At 39.1% G+C, this 19,243-nt stretch overlaps 1 protein-coding gene across 6 annotated transcripts in view; it reads right to left on the bottom strand.

Moving 5' to 3' along the window:
• The window catches only part of plcg2 (phospholipase C, gamma 2), a 209,121-nt gene extending 189,891 nt beyond the window's left edge, over positions 1-19,230 (bottom strand). For all 6 annotated transcript variants that reach the window (XR_015865985.1, XR_015865986.1, XM_088418162.1 and 3 more), the window contains exons 1-2: positions 18,214-19,230; positions 3,130-3,313 (exon numbers count right to left, since the gene is read on the bottom strand). Coding sequence is in view for 4 of the 6 variants with exons in the window: in XM_088418162.1 (XP_088274288.1) it covers positions 3,130-3,313; positions 18,214-18,231 (202 nt within the window). In the remaining 2 variants the exon portion in view is untranslated. The remainder of the gene's footprint in view (positions 1-3,129; positions 3,314-18,213) is intronic.
• Between the last annotated feature and the right edge of the window lie 13 nt (positions 19,231-19,243).

The following is a 19,243-nucleotide window of genomic DNA, read 5'->3' as shown; positions in this document are numbered from 1 at the left end:
GAGGGTTTCCTGAAGTAGAGCTATATCAACTTTTTTTTGATTTAATGAAAGATAGAACCTTCTTTCTCTTGATCGGATGGTTGAGACCTTTGACATTCCAAGTCATGAAACTGAGTGAGCACGCACCGTCAGACGACATTATAAAGTATGATAAGGATGCAAAGTAAGTAAATGCTGCAACTAACAACTAAGATCTTCACTGGGTGACATTCAAAATAAGCACTTGAAAAAAACTGAGTGATCACCAACACACAATTAACACAACAGGTGGGAGGACAGCAAATTAGAGTCCCCCACAGGTGCACAAAAAGCGCACCAACCAACGCAAAACCAAAATCAATTAGGCACATGGACGCAACCAGTACTTCAGACTGAAAGAGAGCAGTCATGCAGTCACTGTAAAATTTCCAAACTGGAGCAAAATTTTACACCGGAACAAAACGACAACGATTTTGCAACTGGAAAAATGTTTAACAATAACGATGGTTTCAGTGGAGAACACAAAGTCATGTCGATTAACACATGAAGTCGTGTTACTAAACCGATAATAAAGATGTAAAGAACGGGTAGCCGAACGAATGAATAATTAAGCGGGCAACTCCAACCTTAACTGCAAAATTGTGCTAATAAGTAAAACAAGAATGATAAACAAACAAGGGGCAGAGCTTTTCGACGAGAACAAATAATGTCATGATACCGACCTATAGCAAAAATAAACAGGGTCTACACCAGGGTCTACACCAATCTGTAACTAACTTGGCAAAGCGTGAATGTATGCAGAGCTTTCTTGGGATCAGTGAACTCACATTTGGCCACCGTCACCCTGACAACGAGCAACCCTGGAAACATCAAGGAAAATGGAATCTTCTTATCATGAAGCAGTGCCTTACACTGGCAAAACTCCGCCTGCTTGTCAGTGACCAGCTTCGAGTAGTCCACGAAGATCATTATGTGGTGCCCGTTCCAGTGCAGCTTCCCTTTTTTACGTGCGGCGTCGACAATTCGCTCGCGGTCCTGGAAACGTAGAAGCCGAACGATGATGGTTCTCGGGGGCTGGCCGTCCGGTTTATGCTTCCACAGGCTCCGGTGCGCGCGGTCGATCTGCAGGCCCCCAGGAAACTCGACGTCCAGTAACTCCGGGATTGTTGAGCGCGTGAAGGCCAGGATGTCGGGTCCTTCGGAACCCTCCGGAAAGCCAACAAAACGAAGCTTGTTCCGGCGACTTTTATTTTCCAGATCGTCCACCTTCCTTTGCAGGGACTCGATGTCCGCCTGAGTAGCCGGAGGATTAGCCTCGAGCACTTTATTAGCCTCTTCCAAAAAGTCAATGCGAGACTCAACTTGTCCCAAGCACATGGCCATATCGGGCAACTTCGCTTCCACGGCGTTCGTTGCAGCCTGAATGGCACTAAGTTTCCTCTCCTGCGTCTCAGACATTTCTTTAAGCAGTGCATACATTTTTACAATGTCTTTAGCCATTTGACCCGATGCGCTGCTTCGAGTATCATGCATTATCGGCGAGCTAGAATCGCGGCCGCTAGCACCAAGTGTCGAGTCAGCAGACTTGGACGAGCTAGTATTAGCACCATCTTGACGACGGAGCGTAAGTTTCTGTTGGGTGGGCATCTTCGGGCCAAATGTGGATATGATATTTACTCCTTGGGTTTAAAAGTACCGCAAGTAGGCGAATTACGAAGACATATGCTCCTTTTAAAAGTAAGTATACTGCATGTTCTGCAGAGCTCTCGAACTAGGCAACCATCTTCACCGCTTGCGTCACATGACTCCCAAATGCAGGCTTTTTGACTACTTTAACAAACAATTGATCAGTCCAGCCTTCGGCTCATAGTAATCTTTTTTCATTTGGGCCCCTGTCCATTTGACTTTGACACCTGTGCATTAGAAGATATGGTCATGGTATAGCTCTCTGAAAAAGTGTGCAACCCGCAAATGGAATCTGGCCTGCAAGATGATTTTGTAATGTAAAGTATAAAAATGAGCAATTTTTTTTTCATTAAATAAAAAACTAGAAATGTTTAATGATTAATAGGAATGTTAATGTTTTAGGAATAACAGAGATGTTGTATTATTTTGGATGGTATTTAAAAGAGAATAATAAATTTGAAGTTGTTGTTTTAAAGTTTTATAAATACAAGCCGTGATTTTATTGGTCCCATCCTTTTGGGAATTGAATTTCCTTCATGCAGCCCAAGCTTAATCGTGTTTGACACAGCCGGTTAAGAGACTTTTTCCTTTTTTCCCCCCAACCCAAATCCATTTATAGTTTAAGTTTTGAGACCTAAACTGCATATATTTATCTTACTCAGTATGGAAATATACTTGTGCATGCTCATTTTCATGACACTAATGTGTAAAGCCACCCTTGTTTGGGGTCACAGTCGTCAAGCACCTCAAGCTCCTAGAGTGCCATCCCCTTCTGCTGAAAAAAATCCAAATGGAAACACTACTTTTTCATAAATGAAAACACATCTTTTATATTTCTTTACAGTCTTTTTTTAGTTTTCACGATGATCTCTGCATTTTAGAGGGATTTTTTTTTTTTAACGACAGTTCATATTAAGGTTAGAAACAATCTAAATCAGCTACTGTACGTTGCACAACACTGTTTTCTTTCAGTTTTAAATAGGCTACAGAGCAGCTCAACTTTGAAACAAATATATGCCAATACTAGTTGAGTCAAACCTTATTTAGTCATTTTAATACCAAGCTTAGAAAGTTGTAAAACTTCAAAAGGTTTATCTTTATTTTTTTCATGTTTTTTTTCTCATGTTTTAATACTGGTATTTATGAATTTAGAACGCAGTGAGATCTCTTCAATATCATATAGGGCTGTACTTCTCTCAACTGCAGATTCTGTCTTCCAAACTAACTTGTAATTATTTATTGATCTGATGTCTATTTGCAAAACAATGAGTACAAAAAATGCAAACATGGCAAGTAACTTAATTGACCTTTTTGGGGTTTTATTTTTCTCTAATGTATGGGTACCAACAATTATATGGATGTGTGTGTACGAAGGACTACTAGTCACATAAAATCATCTCTATATAATAATTAATATGACAACAACTGCAGTACTACAACTTAATATAATGAGAAATTACTCACAGACACCATCAGTCTTCTCAGCCGTGCGTGTCCAGGCCACCTGACGTGTTTCCAAAATGAGTTGAACAGTGAGTCTTTCAGCTTTTTGTCGGAAGACTGTCATGACCATGCCCAGCTCCATTTCCCGTTTGATCGTACTCTTTCTGTACTCTGTCATATCTCCCTGATGCCCCCAGTGTGCCATCTTTCGAGCATTGGTGGAACAAAAGGGACATAAACATTTATATTATTTGACAAAAACTGTCAATCACAAAGATCTTGGTTTATATGATTACATTTCATAATAATATTTAACAATGAATTCAGGCATTTGTGTGGCATTTTGCTTACTTGTTGAACAGATGTGCAATTGTCAAAATTTGGGGAACTACAAGGTTAACACAATAGGTCTTATGCCACAGGTGTCAAACTTAAGGCCCGGGGGCCAGATCTGGCCTGCCACATCATTTTATGCAGCCCGTGAAATGCTAATTATGACTTCAAATTTCCAGCTAAAGAACCAAATTTTGCATATTTTCTTCAGCTATTACATACAGTATTTCTTTGGTAACGATACCAATTTTGAATAGTTTTTAGCGGCCTCTAATTTCAAAATGTATACAATTGGCTTCAAGATGGGTCGTGGCTTGAAGCACACTTTAAATGTGGTGCAAGATTTCCCACCCATGTCCTCAGCTAGCAAACATAACTGGTGCGTTTGATACAGGGTCTAAGATTTTCAGTCATCCTTTTTTTGACAAGCATGAAAAGAGCATGGGAATGTAACACAACTTATGACGAACGAACAAGCAAATCCAAAAGCAATAGCTAATCACGCTCTGGCTAGGTGGTGAGAAGAATTGCGAGAACAAAGAAAGCTCTATGTAATGGCTTTCTCCTTGCCTTTTATAAAGCTAAGCGTGCGCGTCCCATCTTATTCTGAAGATACGTTTTGTTTACTGAAGCGGCTTGGACTGACTGTCTGGGCTGCATATCATTCTCGTGAAGGTGGGAAGTGCATGTTGTCCCTTTACAGTTTATAGATGGACCTCCTGCTTACAACGTCTCTGCCTGTTTTTTTCACCCTACGACGTGGCCAACAACATTTTTTGTCCCGTTCACACCATTTCCTTTGCCTGGCAGTCAGTGTGCGCGACACATCCAACATGGCGGTCAGTGTGCGCTTATACCTCTATTCATGCGTCACCGCCTACGTCACGACAATGCTGGTCTACTATTGGTCAGCGTGATGCAGTCACGAAGATGCTGGTCTGCTATTTTCTGGTCTGCATTTTAGTGTTTAATTCAAACTTGAATTGGTTATCCATGAGTCCCAAGATTGCTAGTGATGTTAAAGAGAGAAGAAGATGATTTATATGGAAACGAACCTGGAGATAATCAAGAAATACGAAGAAGGCTAAGCTATCCTAGCCTAGGCTACACTCAAAGGAAATATGGTCGTAACAAGCTTGTCACGTCACTAAAAGGTTAATAAATCTTTAATATATATATATATATATATATATATATATATATATATATATATATATATATATATATATATATATATATATATATATATATTTTTTTTTTATTTATGATATTATTTAATTGCACACACACACACACACACACATATATATATATATATATATATATATATATATATATATATATATATATATATATATATATATATATATATATATATATATATATATATATATATATATATATATATATATATATATATATATATATATATATATATATAATGTGTATATACAATTTTAATGTTTTTACCTAAGATTTTACATGCATTAGCTAATTAACATAGGTTTGGATTGCTACCCACACGGTGAATTCTCGTTATGATCCCAACCGCGGAATGGATTCAGCATTATGAATTTTTTTAATGTGCTGTTTTACCCCGTACTTAGACATTAGCTGGTCTCAAACTAGTGCCTTTTTCTGTTAAACTGTTCACCCTATTACCTTCAACTTTGGCATGGATCATTATCCGTCTGAGGGGCACACATAGTCCAAATATCTTGAAGAACTCAAGACATAAAAGATGGGGGTGGAGCTTCAAATTATGTTTAATATTTCCTTCGCCAAGAGTGACAAAAACCTTAATAACTCAGCTGTAACAGCTTCAAACAATCTGAAACCTTGCAGGGACTTAAAAGTCATGCCCTAATACAGCTATGTGATAAACTTTCAAATCATTTACAGCGCCACCGAGTGGCGGAAAAAAAATCTCATTTTTTACACTTTTATGAACTGTGCAATGCCTGTTTCACTAAATGAACTCATAAATGGTCAGAAAAGCTTTGAGACATTGGAACATGAAGGTTCTTAACGTTTATGACTTTTCAATAGAGGACGTGGCCTCTATGCCAACTCAAAGTCCGATGTCTCGCCAAAACAGTAAAAGTATTGTAGTTGGACCTACAGTACATGATCTGATATTTTCAAAACGTTATATATGGGATGGGAGTCCAATGTGAAACACACCTACAAGCCTATTTTTTATCGTAGTGCGAGCACCACATAGTGGCAGCAAAAAATATAGCAATTCCTTAATGTTTTTATGTACTGTGCTGAACCTTTTGAAGTGATATCCCTTTAATGTTGTCTGAAAAGCCATTGGCCACGCCTAATGCCCTCCACAAAATAGTACGATGTTTCAACAATGGGCGTGGCCTTTACGGCATTGAAAGTCACACAACTGTAACAATAAAAGCTGCAGTAACTCAACCCACATTGTCCCACCTTCTCTAAATTTTACATATGTGATAAGAGTCCTGCACTGAAGTCATCTACAACTAATTTTTCATCGTTCATACTCTTTTTTCATACCCCGACCTGTTCATACCCCAACGTGCAGAGGTCTGCGAGGGCCCTTTATAGCTGCTTGCAGCTGTAGTTATTATTATTATTTACTGTGCAGAACTTTTCGAGGGCCTAAACATGCACGAAAAGTCACCAAATTTTGCCCAGTTGTTGGGCCTGGTGAAAATTTTGATAATTTAATGTTTTCTAAAACAATGCAAAAACAATGGCTCTGCAGCGCCACCTAAGGTCGAAAAAGTGGAGCCGGTCCTGGCCCGATTGACCTCGAGCTACGAAAATTTTTGGCAAAGTAGGACCTAGAGACCTACGAAAAAGTCAGCGTGAGCCATGTGCTCAGATGTACAGAAAAAGAGTTATGAATTTTTAAATGTGCATTTTTGGCCCATTTTTGCACGTTTGCACATCCCAAACTGCTCCTTGTTTCTCCTAAACTCTTTCCCAAATCGCCTTCAAATTTGCTGTTGTGCATTATCAAACAAAGAGGGACAACTGGGCAAAATTTGGTGCAGATCCGCCGACATATTTGATAGGGGCGGGGCTTCAAATTATATGTTCAATTTTCCCTTCGCCAAGAGGGACAAAAACCTTAATAACTGATGTACAAGCTTAAAAAAATCTAAAACTTCATACACACATGGAGACTTTTGCTTTTAACACTTTTGAAAAAAAAAAATTAAATATTTTTTAAATATATGTATATTTTGAAATGTCATTTTTTAAATATTCATGTATTGTGCTCTGTCTGTTTTAGTAAAAAAACTGAAAATTGGTCAGAACACCATTAAGACATGAAATATTAAGATTTTAAAATTTTACGACCAATAAAGTCAGATGTCTCGCCAAAACGAAAAAAGTGGCTGTAATTGGCCCCAAAATGGCCTTATGAGTGGAAAATAGCCTCTCCCTCCCTGCATGAGAGTTTGCCCAACCAGCCCGTTTGACCCAGAGCAAGGGCGTCAAACTGATTTTTATAGTGGGCCACATTGTACATATAGTGTCTGTTAGAGGGCCGGAATAAATTTAAAAATTGTCTAAAAAAGCTTCAATTTTAACGTACCCCTTTAATTTCTCTAAAATCCAGAAAATGTAGGACTTAAAAATAGAAAAACACGTGTCTAATAAACGCCGTTTTTGCTGGTTTACATCTTTACCTAGTTTTGAATACAGAGGACAATAAAAACTGTTCAAAAGATAGATCGAGAACAGAAAATGGTTATTTTTTAAGACAATCTGCAAGTTTAGCAAGAAACTTGAAATCAAAATCAGCATATGGCGGGCCACATAAAATGATGTGGCGGGCCGGTTCTGGCCCCCGGGCCTTGAGTTTGACACTTGTGACCTAGAGCTACAAAAATGTGTAGCCTTATGTCGGACATCGAGCCCTACAAAAAAGTCAGTGCGAGCTATATGCTCAGATGTACAGAAAAAGGGTTATGAATTTTTAAATGTGCACTTTTGGCCTGTTTTTTGTCACGGGGGAGTACGGCGGTTGAGGAGGCCGGCATGGTTGCAGAGGAGGAGGACCCAAAAGCAGGGGAGCGTCGGGACAGGGGGTTGATTAAATCCATTTATTTATAAACGAACGGGAACAAAAGCGAGAAAAACAGGACGGCAAAAAACTCGAACTAAGGGCGCAGGCAGGCTGGCAAAACAGAAAGCAAAACACTATGGACAGGCTGGCAGGAAAACACGGAGCTGAGGGACTCGGGGCAAGACGGGACTACGAGACAATACGATAGAGACAATATGACATGACGTGACAGAGACAATGTTCCGACGCGGGCTGTAACGAAAACCAGGTTTAAATACATACAGCTCTAATCAAACAAACACACGGCAGCTGGGCAGGGACAACAGGCAAAGGGAGCGGATTGGAGGACACGAGGGGCGGGTAACACGGACAGGTGGACTACATCAAAACTAAACGCAGAAAGACGCAACCGGAGCGGGAACAGGAACTATATACGGAAACAAAGGAACAGAACCCCTCAAAATAAACCCACAACCCAAAATCCATGACAGTTTTTGCTCGTTTGCAGGTCCCGAACTGCTCCTTTTTTCTCCTAAACGCTTGCCCCAATCGACTTCAAATTTGCTGTGGTGTTTTATCTGACTGGGAGGCACAATTTTTCAAATTTTTGTGAAGATCCGCCATCAAATATGTTGGGGGAGGGGTTTCCTATTATGCCTTTGATGTTTACTTCGCCACATGTGACACAAACCTTTATAACTCAGCTGTACAATCTTCGAAAAATCTGAAACTTCACAGATACATGAAGACTCAAGCCCTTAACACATGTGTTTAAGAATTTCTTCAATTGCTTATAAGGCCACCAAGTGGCAAACAAAAATGTCAGTCTTATGTCTCGCCAAAACGAACAAGGTTGCTGTATTTGGACCCAGATGGTCTTATCTTTTGAAAACGTCATGTATTTATTGGGTTTCCAATGCGGAACACACCTATCAACATATTTTTTGTCGTAGTGCGAGCGCCACAGATATAGCATTTTTTAAACGTTTTTATGGGTTTTGCTGAGCCCTTTGAAGTAATATCACTGAAATTAAGTCTGACAAGTTTTTCGACAACCCTGCTTACCTCCACTACATTTTAAAAAGTTTCGATAATGGGCGTGGCTTTTATGTCCATTTTCATTCTGAAGCTTTATCGGCCCAGTAAAAGCTGCTGTAATTTGACCCAGATGATGTGATCTTTTCACAAATTCACATTTGATGAAAATCCATTCCTGAAGACATAGACGAACATAAATTCCAATTTAAAGCTAGCGCCACCTAGCGGCAGCAAAAAATGTCAGTCGAAAGATTACAGTCAATCCTGTTTGGTTTGACCTACAGCTATGAAACCTTGTAGGCAAATGAAGGACTGTGAGACTTACAAAAAAAGTCAATAAAAGTGATGTGCTAGGATGTACATAAAAATAGAAATGAATTTTTTTAATATGCAATTTTAACCCGTTCTTAGACATTAGCTGGTCTCAAACTAGTGCCTTTTTCTCTTAAAAGGTTCATCCCATTATCTTCAACTTTGGCATGGATCAGACTTAGGGGCACACATATTCCAAATATTGTGAAGATCCCATGATATATAAGATGGGGGCGGAGTTTCAAATTGTTTAATATTTCTTTCACCAAGAGTGACAAAAACCTTAATAACTCAGCTGTAACAGCTTCAAACCATCTGAAACTTTGCAGGGACTTTAAAAGTCATGCCCTTAATACAGCTATATGATAAACTTCCAAATCATTTACAGCGCCACCTAGTAGCGGACAGAAATCTCATTTTTTACACAATTTTTTTTTTTTTTTTTTACACTTTCATGTACTTTTCAATGCCTGTTTGAGTAAATGAACTGAAAAAGGGTCAGAAAAGCTTTGAGACATTGGAACATGAAATTTCTCAACTTTTATGACTTTTCAAGAAAGAGCGTGGCCTGTATGCCAACTCAAAGTCTGATGTCTCGCCAAATCAGTACTAGTTGCTGTAATTGGACTTAGGTAATTGCATCTTTTCAAAACTTTACAGTTATGTGGGATGGGAGTCCAATGTGAAACACACGTACAAGCCTATTTTTTATTGTAGTGCGAGCGCCACCCAGTGGCAGCAAAAAACTATAGCAATTCTAACGTTTTTACGTACTCTGCTGAGCCCCTTGAAGTTATATCGCTTAAATGTTGTCTGCCATTGGACAATGTTTAAATAATGGCCGTGGCCTAGACGGCAGTGCAAAATCACACACCTCTAACAATAAAAGCTGCTGGAACTCAACCCACATAATCCCACCTTCTCTTAATTTCACATATTTGATAAGAGTCCTGGACTGAAGTCATCTACGAACTCATTTTTCATCTAACACCACTGGGTGGCACAAAATAATATAACATCATTATTGCGTTTCTATTCAGTTTGTTGAGCCGGTTGGTCTAATGTCATAAAACTTGGACATTTGCTGACACATTGACTTCTAATGTTCACTTACCGCAAATGCATATACCCAAAAACGTTCATACTCCTACTTGTTCATTTAAATTATTTTATTTTAAATTATTTCAAATTAAATTATTAAGACAAATTAAGACAAATTTTTAAGACAAAAGTTTAATATTTTTGCCAGAAACTTGAAGTCAAATCAGCATTTCCAGGGCCATATAAAATGATCTAGTGGGCCGGATCTGGCTTCCAGGCCTTGAGTTTGACACGTGTGCTCAATACCCTGCCATCAGACTCCTCAGCGGACACTACTAGTACAATACAACTGATGCAATCACAGCTGTGACAATGCCAAGACCATGCAGTTTATTTCTGTCAATTTCTGCCGCTCCTTCTTTTGCACACCACTTGTAATTAGCTGCACCTAACCTACCATGCAGACATGCACTTTATTTTATCTACCATGCACACTTACACACTATTGTAGTATATAGTAGTAGTATATGTAACCTACCCATTCATGGTTCAGACTTGTGCTCTGCTACTCAGGCGTTGTTTATGCCTTGTTTTTTTTTGTCTTAACTTGGTAATTGTTCTTTTTTTACATTATTCATGTGGACAGCAAAGTAAGAATTTCATTGTTTCTACGCACTGACGATAAACTATATGAATCTTTTTAAAAGAAATAGTTGCTAAGAAGGAAGAATTGCTAGAAATCTTGGCACATCTTGTTCCATAGGACAAGATTAGACTGGGATTTTCGGTTGATACTGTACATAGAGTGGAACATACATTTAAGGAGAAAAGTACACGTCCTATCATTATGTAATTCACAATGCGCACATTCAGAAAAAACATGTACATCCTCCATAAATCCTGATGCGATGAAGCAGAAGAATTTAACAATGTCAGAGGGTCTCACTAACCAGGAGTGTGACTGCACTCTGGTCAAGACAGCCCTCATCAAGAGAGAGAAGTTAATTATCAAAAATGGTCATCCAGTGTGTGTTCCAAAAAGGAAGGACGACTAACCACCAACCAAGAGTTTGACTACAGGAATAAACTGTGGCCTTTTGACAAGACAGTGTAAAACAAAAGGACAAAGATCAAATGGATGAGTGAGGATGTCCTCGTCAACTGAGACAAATGGCCAATTCGACCAGTGGATCTCAAATGGGTGTACGGGTGCCCCTGGGGGTACTTGAAGAAACTCCAAGCGGTACACGAGATTTTAAATAAAACAAACAAATAAATCCATTTGCATTGAATATGGAATAGAACAAATGTTTCAGGAATATATACAGTAAGTTCATAAAAGAAATTTTATGTTCAGTAGGTTATTCCATTTCATTATTTAAAAAACCCAGATTGTCTCCCATTATTGTCACGTGCCACCAGTCGTTTCCTGTGTAGTTAATGATTTATTTTTGTGAACTTATCACTCCAATGATGTCAAAAGAGGACACTTTAAATTTAACATTTTTACGTGGACAAATATGTATAATTATTTCCTTTTTTCAGATCAAGGCTGACGCTTTGCATTGATTATTTTTTGTGGATAAATATTTATTAACATTAATTTAATGATTTATTCTTGTGAACAGAGCGCCACTGTAATAACAAAGGAAGACAGTGTTATTATTTTTTTCTGGACAAATATTTATAATTATTTGTTTTTTACAACAGGTCTGACACTTGATGTTGATTATTTTTTTGTGGACAAATATGTATTCATAATTAAGGTAATTATTTATTTATTTTTTATTATATTACAGCAGGGGTCACCAACGTGGTGCCCGCGAGCACCAGGTAGCCTCCAAAGATCACACGAGTAGCCCACAGAGCTGTTCTGCAAATAGCTAACAAATGATAGAACATAGGTGATTTTCTATTAATTTTACAAACAATTAAACATGTATTACATATTACACTTCATTTACCTATTTACAACAACTGTTCCTTAATTTTTATGAAAAATCATTAATATGATCAATGTCTTCACATAAACTCTACAGTAAAGCCAGAAGAGGATTTTTTTTTATTTTTTATTTTTTTAACATTTTTTGTGGGCAAATATTTACCATATTTTCTGGACTATAAGCCGCACCTGTATATAAACTGCAGCAGCAAAAATTCAGCAAAAATAAATTAAAGAAAATAACATTTTTTGACACAGATAAGATACAACGGACTATAATCTGCAGGTCATAACATTAGTTATTTACACAAAAAGATGGTGTATAGAAGTGTGTTTGTTTTGTTTTTTTTTAACATTTTTATAGTTATTTAATTTTTTTAATTGTCTGCCAACAGCAACAACTTCTTTTTAACAGACTCAACATCCCTGTGTATTTAGCACCAACATATTTATGCAAAAATTGATATTTTCAACATAACACCAACAGAATACTGTAGAGTTAAATAGAAGTTCAAACTTGAAATTAATGGTTTGATAAGACCTTCTTGTCGCCCTTTGTTTAATTGCGAAATTATTTCAGTGAACATATAAAAACATTGCAGATAAGTCATATACTATATAGCAGCGGTCCCCAACTACCGGTCCGTGGCTCAACTGGTACCGGGCCATGTGGGCTGCACCCGAAATAATGTTTTGGAAATTATTTAGCCTGAAAATATGGTATTTATAATTATTAATTTTTTAGGAACAGGTCTGACACTTTATTTTGATTATTTTTTTGTGGACAAATATCTATCAAGAATTAAGTCATTTGTTCTGGATAACAGATCTCTTCGATGATGCAAAAGAGAACACTTTATGTTGATTATTTTTTTGTGGACTAACACACATTAGTTTGGGGAGGATCTACTTCAGATCTAGTTTTAGTTTACTAAATCAGACACTGATCGCATGCTTTAAGTCTTTTTTTTTCTCTTTTTTTTCTTTTTTTCTTGTTTTTTTTAACCCCAAATTCTTTGTACTGATTAAGGAGAGCTTGGATGGAAAAATATATCACGGGGGTACATCACTGAAAAAGTTTGAGAACTAATGAACTCGAGCATATTCCAAAAAACAGGGACGGTTAGTTGATTTCAAGTTCAGATATCAGACATCAATAAGTTTAACAGCTATAATTTCTGTTTTACATTGTTTTATTCTTCCGAATTATAAAGTAGTGGATAAATCCCAAGGATTATTTAGGTACTTGATGTTCAGAGCTCTGTTTGGAGTGTAAGTATCTACCTCTTCTGGATTGGTGATAAATTTACTTAGCATTATCCAGTAGTCTGGAAAGTTCCATTCTAAACACGGCTCATAGACCCCCTTTATGTTGAGTAAATTAAATGGATCTGGTTTTCCCTTGCCTGGAAACGGGTCAAAGGGGCCGCCCTCTGGAGCCAGGCCTGGAGGTGGGGCTTGTTGGCGAGCACCTGGTGGGTGGGCCTGCACCCATAGGGTCCGGCCGGGCTCAGCCCGAAAGGATGACATAGGTCACCCTTCCCATGGGCTCCCCATTCCCATGGGCTCACCACATGCGAGAGGGGCCATAGGGGTCGGTGCGAAGTGAGCTGGGCTGTGGCCAAAGGCAGGGACCTTGGCGCACCGATCCCCGGCTACAGAAGCTAGCTCTTGGGACATGGAATGTCACCTTTCTGGCAGGGAAGGAGCCTGAGCTGGTGTGTGAGGCCGAGATGTTCCGACTAGTTATAGGCGGACTCACCTCCACACACAGCTTGGGTTCTGGTACCAGTCCTCTCGAGACGTGTTGGACTCTCTTCCACCCCAGAGTTGCCTGCAGTGAGTAGCGCAGAACAGGTGTGGGCATTCTTATTGCACCCCAGCTCAGCGCCTGTACATTGGGGTTTACCCCGTTAAGACGAGAAGGTAGCCTCCCTCCACCTTCGGGTGGGGTGAAGGGTCCTGACTGTTGTGCCTTTGAACCCAACAGCAGTTCAGAGTACCCACCCTTTTTGGAGTCCTTGGAGGATGTGTTGGAGAGCGCTAACTCCAGGGACTCCCTTGTTCTGCTGAGGAATTTAAACGATCACATAGGCAATGACAGTGAAACCTGAAGGGGCGTGATTGGTGAGTGGTGCTTTGTTATTGGACTTCTGTGCTCATCACAGATTGTCCATAACGAACACCATGTTCAAACATAGGGTTGTCCATATATATGTGCACTTGGCACCAAGGACACCCGAGGCCGCAATTCAACGATCGACTTTGTGGTTGTATTATCAGATTTGTGGCCGCATGTTTTGGATACTCGGGTGAAGAGAAGGGCGGAACTGTCAACTGATCACCACCTGGCGATGTGTTTGCTGTAGTGGAGGATGCCGGCCAGACCTGGCAGAGGGTTTGCTGGGAACATCTGTCCCATGTCAGGAGTTTAAACTCCCACCTCAGGCAGAATTTCTCCCATGTCCCGAGGGAAGTGGGGGACATTCAGTCCGAGTGGACCATGTCTCGCGCCTCCATTGTCGAGGCGGCTGATCAGAGTTGTGGCCGTAAGGTGGTCGGTGCCTGTCGCAACGGCAATCCCCAAACCCGCTGGTGGACACCAGCGGTTAGGGATGCCGTCAAGCTGAAGAAGGAGTCCTATCGGGCCTTTTTGGCCTGTGGGACTCCAGAGGCAGCTGACAGGTACCGGCTGGCCAAGCGGAGTGCGGCTTCGGCGGTCGCCACGGCAAAATCTCGGGTGTGGGAGGAATTCGGTGAGGCCATGGAAAGCGAATTCCGGACGGCTTCAAGGGTATTCTGGTCCACCATCCTGTGTCTCAGAAGGGGGAAGCAGTGCACCATTAACATTGTGTACAGTGGGAATGTGGCACTGCTGACCTCAACTCGGGACGTCTTGAACTGGTGGGCAGAATACTTCAAAGGCCTCCTCAATAACACCAACACATCTTCCTCTGAGGAAGCAGACTTCGGGCTCTTAAATGGGCTCTCCCATCTTTGTGGCTGAAGTCACCGAGGTGGTCAAAATATTCCTTGGTGGTAAGGCCCGGGAGTGGATGAGATCCGCCCAGAGTCCCTGAAGGCTCTGAATGTTGTATGGCTGTCGTGGCTGACACGCATCTGCAACATCAGGGAGAGTGATCCTGGATTGGCCCCTGACTGGCATGGTGGTCCCGGATGTGTTCCAACTACAGAGGAATCCCACTCCTCAGCCCCCCTGGTCACGTCTATTCAGGGGTACTGGAGAGGAAGGTCCGTCAGGAAGTCGCATCTCGATTAAGGTTTTCGTCCTGGCCGTGAAACAATGGACCAGTTCTACACACGCGGCAGGATCCTCGAGGGTGCATGAGAGTTTGCCCAACCAGTCCACATGTGCTTTGTGGACTTGGAGAAGGAGTTCGACCGTGTCCTTCGGGGATCTCTAAGGGGGGTGCTTCGGTAGTAGGGGGTACTGGACGCCTTCATAAGGGCTGTTCGGTCCCTGTACGACCAATGTCAGAGTTTGGTCCGCATATCCGGCAGTAAGTCGGGGAGAGGGAAGTCTGGGCTCCCTTGCTCAAGCTGCTGCCCCCGCGACCTGACCCCGGAACACAGCGATAGAAGATAGAAGATGGATGGATAGATGGATGGATGGATATCGAGTAATTGTTAGACATTCAGAGATCTTTTCTGAATGCTTGATGAATGACAGACTATTACCTTAGTTCATTAAAGTTATTATCTCTCCATGTGTGAGATATTTAAGATAACACAAAGAGAAAATCAATATTTATGTTTTGTAGAAGTGAAAGTTCACATTTAATTTTTTAACAAGATACTTTTATAAGATGCGTTAAATTTTGGAAAGCCCACTGGGCTGACCGATGTTAACTTTAGTCATGGCTCACCTCAATCAGCAGGTGTTGTTATTTTATTGAATGAGTTCATCCATTCATTTTCTATAGCCGCCTATCCTTAAAAGGGTCACAGTTCTTGCTGGTACATATCCCAAGGGTCGAACAACCATTCACGCAGCCAATCACGCCTAAGGACAACTTAGTATGTCCAATACACCGGCCATTAAAGTTTTTGGACTTTAATGGACTTTAATGGACTTTTAACTACACAAACTCCACCAAGCTGGATTTGAACTCCGGTCCCTGAACTGTGAGGCGGCCGAGCTAACCACTGTACCACCAGGCTGCCTACACACATTTTATTTTGATTTAAATTAAACTACAAGCATTTCAGAAAGAAACAGGAGAGCAACACAGAAAATAACCTGTGGGACATGTTGTTCTCCTGTCGTCAGTAACACATTCCCCAAATTTGCCAATTGTATACTGAAACAATGGCGGCATTTTGCACCCGTCATCATGATTCCAATGGAATCATGATTTTCTCGGAGGCAAGGCTTTTTTTAAGTCACCAAAAAAAAAAAAAAAAAAAAAAACGCCTTTCACTTCGATGGTCGCTGAAGCAGGAAATGCAAATAGACCAGATGAATGGTACTTTGCTTAGCTGGACCAATTAAATCGTAATCATCGTCTTCTCCACCTGCAGCCCTTACATTTATAGCACTGCCGAGTTAAATTAAGTAGAATTACTATCACAGCTGGTCTTCGGGTGGAGCAAGGTAAAGTTGGCTTGTTATTTGATATTCGAGTTGACATTCGGTGGGGACCGTCTGCAAATTACACATTTCAGTGTGAAAAAAAATGTTCACTAAAAAATTAATAAAATAACTTTTACCATTATTTTTGCTGTAGTTAGAGCACACGTGTAATGCCCTGACTACTACAGGTGAGGTTATTGTGGAAAAAAAACATTTTATATGGACTTACTATGTATTTTATAACTGAAAATGTTCACTAAAAATCAATTAAATTATTTTTTCCTCTTTCTTTTTACTGTAATAGGTCAAAATGTTATTGCCCTAACTACTACAGGTGAGTTTATTGTGAAAAAAAAAACACTTCATATGGACAAACTATGCATTTAATTACTGAAAAATATTCACTAAAAAAAAATCAATGAAATGAGTTTTTATCTTTTTTTTTTTTTAATTGCTGTAGTAGATCATACTCGTAATGCCCAACTACTACAAGTGAAGTTATTGTGAAAAAACACTTTACACAGTTTATATAGACATTCAATGCATTTAATAACTGAAAATATTCCCAAAAAAAATCAATGAAATTACTTTTTATCTTTCTTTACGCTGTAGTAGGTCATACTTGTAATGCCCTAACTACTATAGGTGAGGTTTATATGGCCATACTATGAATTTAATAACTGAAAATATTCACTAAAAGTCAATGAAAAGTGTTAAGTTGTTTATTTGTTTGTTTGTTTGTTTTTGCTGTGGTAGGTCATACTGTTAAATGCCCTAACTACTACAGGTGAAGTTATTGTGAAAAAATACTTCATACGAACACTTAATATGTAGTGTTTTTCATAAAAACCTTACTTGTAGTAGTTCAGGCTTTAACAGTATGACCTACTTCAGCAAAAACAAAGATAAAAAGTCTTATTTCTTTTTAGTGAATAGTTTGTTATAAAATGCATAGTATGGCCATATAAAGTGTTTTTCCACAATAACATTACCTGTAGTAGTTAGGGCATTAACAGTATGAGCTAATACAGCAAAAACAAAGATAAAACGTCTTTTTATTGATTTTTAGTGAATATTTTTATTTATTAAATACATACCATGTCCATATAAAGCCGGTTTTCACAATAACCTCACCTGTAGTAGTTAAGGCATTAATAGTATGACCTACTACAACAAAAAGAAAGAAAACAAGTCATTTCATTGATTTTTAGTGAATATTTTCAGTTATTAAATGCATAGTATGCCCATATTGTTTTTTTTTTTTTTTTCACAATAAGATCACCTGTGGTAGTCGGGGCATTACAGATATGATCTACTACATCAAAAATAATGGTATAAAGTAATATTATTGATTTTTACTGAGTATTTTTTGTGACTAAATTCATACTGAAACGTTTAATTTGCTGACGGTCCCTAACATGAACCACGGTGAATGACGGTCGGTTGGCATGTGGATTCGCTGTTCCCTCGTAAAACTTGAACTCTTGAGACTACTTGACAGTAATCCTATAGTATATAAACGTATACTGATTGTGCTCTAAACTACACTCTTTAACTACGCGGACACTCCCGTGGTCTCCGATTAAAAGCACAGATGAAACTGAATGTCAAGCGAATATCGAATAACAAACCAACTTTACCCCACTTTCGGGTGGCTGCTTTCAGTCCTGCTTATCGTCCTGAGCTATCAGTTTTGCTATCAAGCTTCGCCAGCAATAAATAAATAAGTTCTGTGTCAAACATCTACTACGATGCAAAAAAAAAAAAAGGCATTGAAAAATGTCTTCTTACCTTGCCCGTCGAACACATTTTCGAGACGACACGAAGAAACTTTTTATAATTACGATTGAATCATGCCTTCAACGTGTCATATGAAGCTCCGAGTGACAGTGTTGACAACGACAGTCACAAAGCTGTTAGTTCCTCTATCTTGCTGTACAAGGAAGTGAAGTCAACTTGCAATACCATAAGCATAAGCCTGCATTTATTTATTTTTTTGAGTCCGGAAGCAAGTGCAATATCTGCGCCTAAAATAACTTAGCCCAAAAGAGTGTTTGTACCTGCGATTAAACGTTGGACAGAAGTTCGGCGTTTGAAATTCGCCAAAGTTATTCATCAAAAATCAACGAATACATGATTTCGCATTCATATTGCTTAAATAGAAGACATTGTTCCTTACTACAGTCAACATGTTCTTCAGATCCGTCCTTTTTCAGAAGTTAGACACATTTAACGGATAGATTAAATGATCATTAAAATTTTATTTTTTTTAATTAGTTATAGATTGACTAAATTTTTCACATTTCACATTCATTGTAATAGAAGGCAATGGTAAATTTATGCCCACTCCAGCTCAGTCTGTCTTCAAATCTGTCCTTTTGCAGAAGACACACTTGAAACACACAGGCACAAATTGAACAATATATTGACCAATAATCAACAAATGCATTTTTACTCATTCTGATTACTATGGTAAAATGCAATTAACCACTACCTACAACAGGTCAAAGTGTCCTTTTAAGTGAATTAATACACATTTAACACACGTTCAAAAAATGCCTCCGGAAAAACAAACAAATAAATAAAATAAATAAAATCAATGAAAACACTTTTTCTCATTGTAATTGCTGAAGTAGAAGGCAATGGTGGGTCATTGTAAACTACAGCAAAATTTGTCTTCATGTATGTCACTTAAAAGAAGGACAACATGGGGCACACGAGTTGACAACAACATTCTGCATTCTGATTGCTGTTCTGAAAGTCAATAGAAGGTTGCTAGCCCTGACAGCTAGGATTTGTTTGTAATCTTGTGTGCATGCGT

The sequence above is a fragment of the Hippichthys cyanospilos genome, chromosome 6, assembly GCF_059441005.1.
Source record: "Hippichthys cyanospilos isolate Australia breed blue-spotted pipefish chromosome 6, RoL_Hcya_1.0, whole genome shotgun sequence".
Lineage (NCBI taxonomy): Eukaryota > Metazoa > Chordata > Actinopteri > Syngnathiformes > Syngnathidae > Hippichthys > Hippichthys cyanospilos.
Note: the sequence above shows the minus strand (reverse complement) of the source record. Positions and strands in the feature narration are given on the sequence as shown.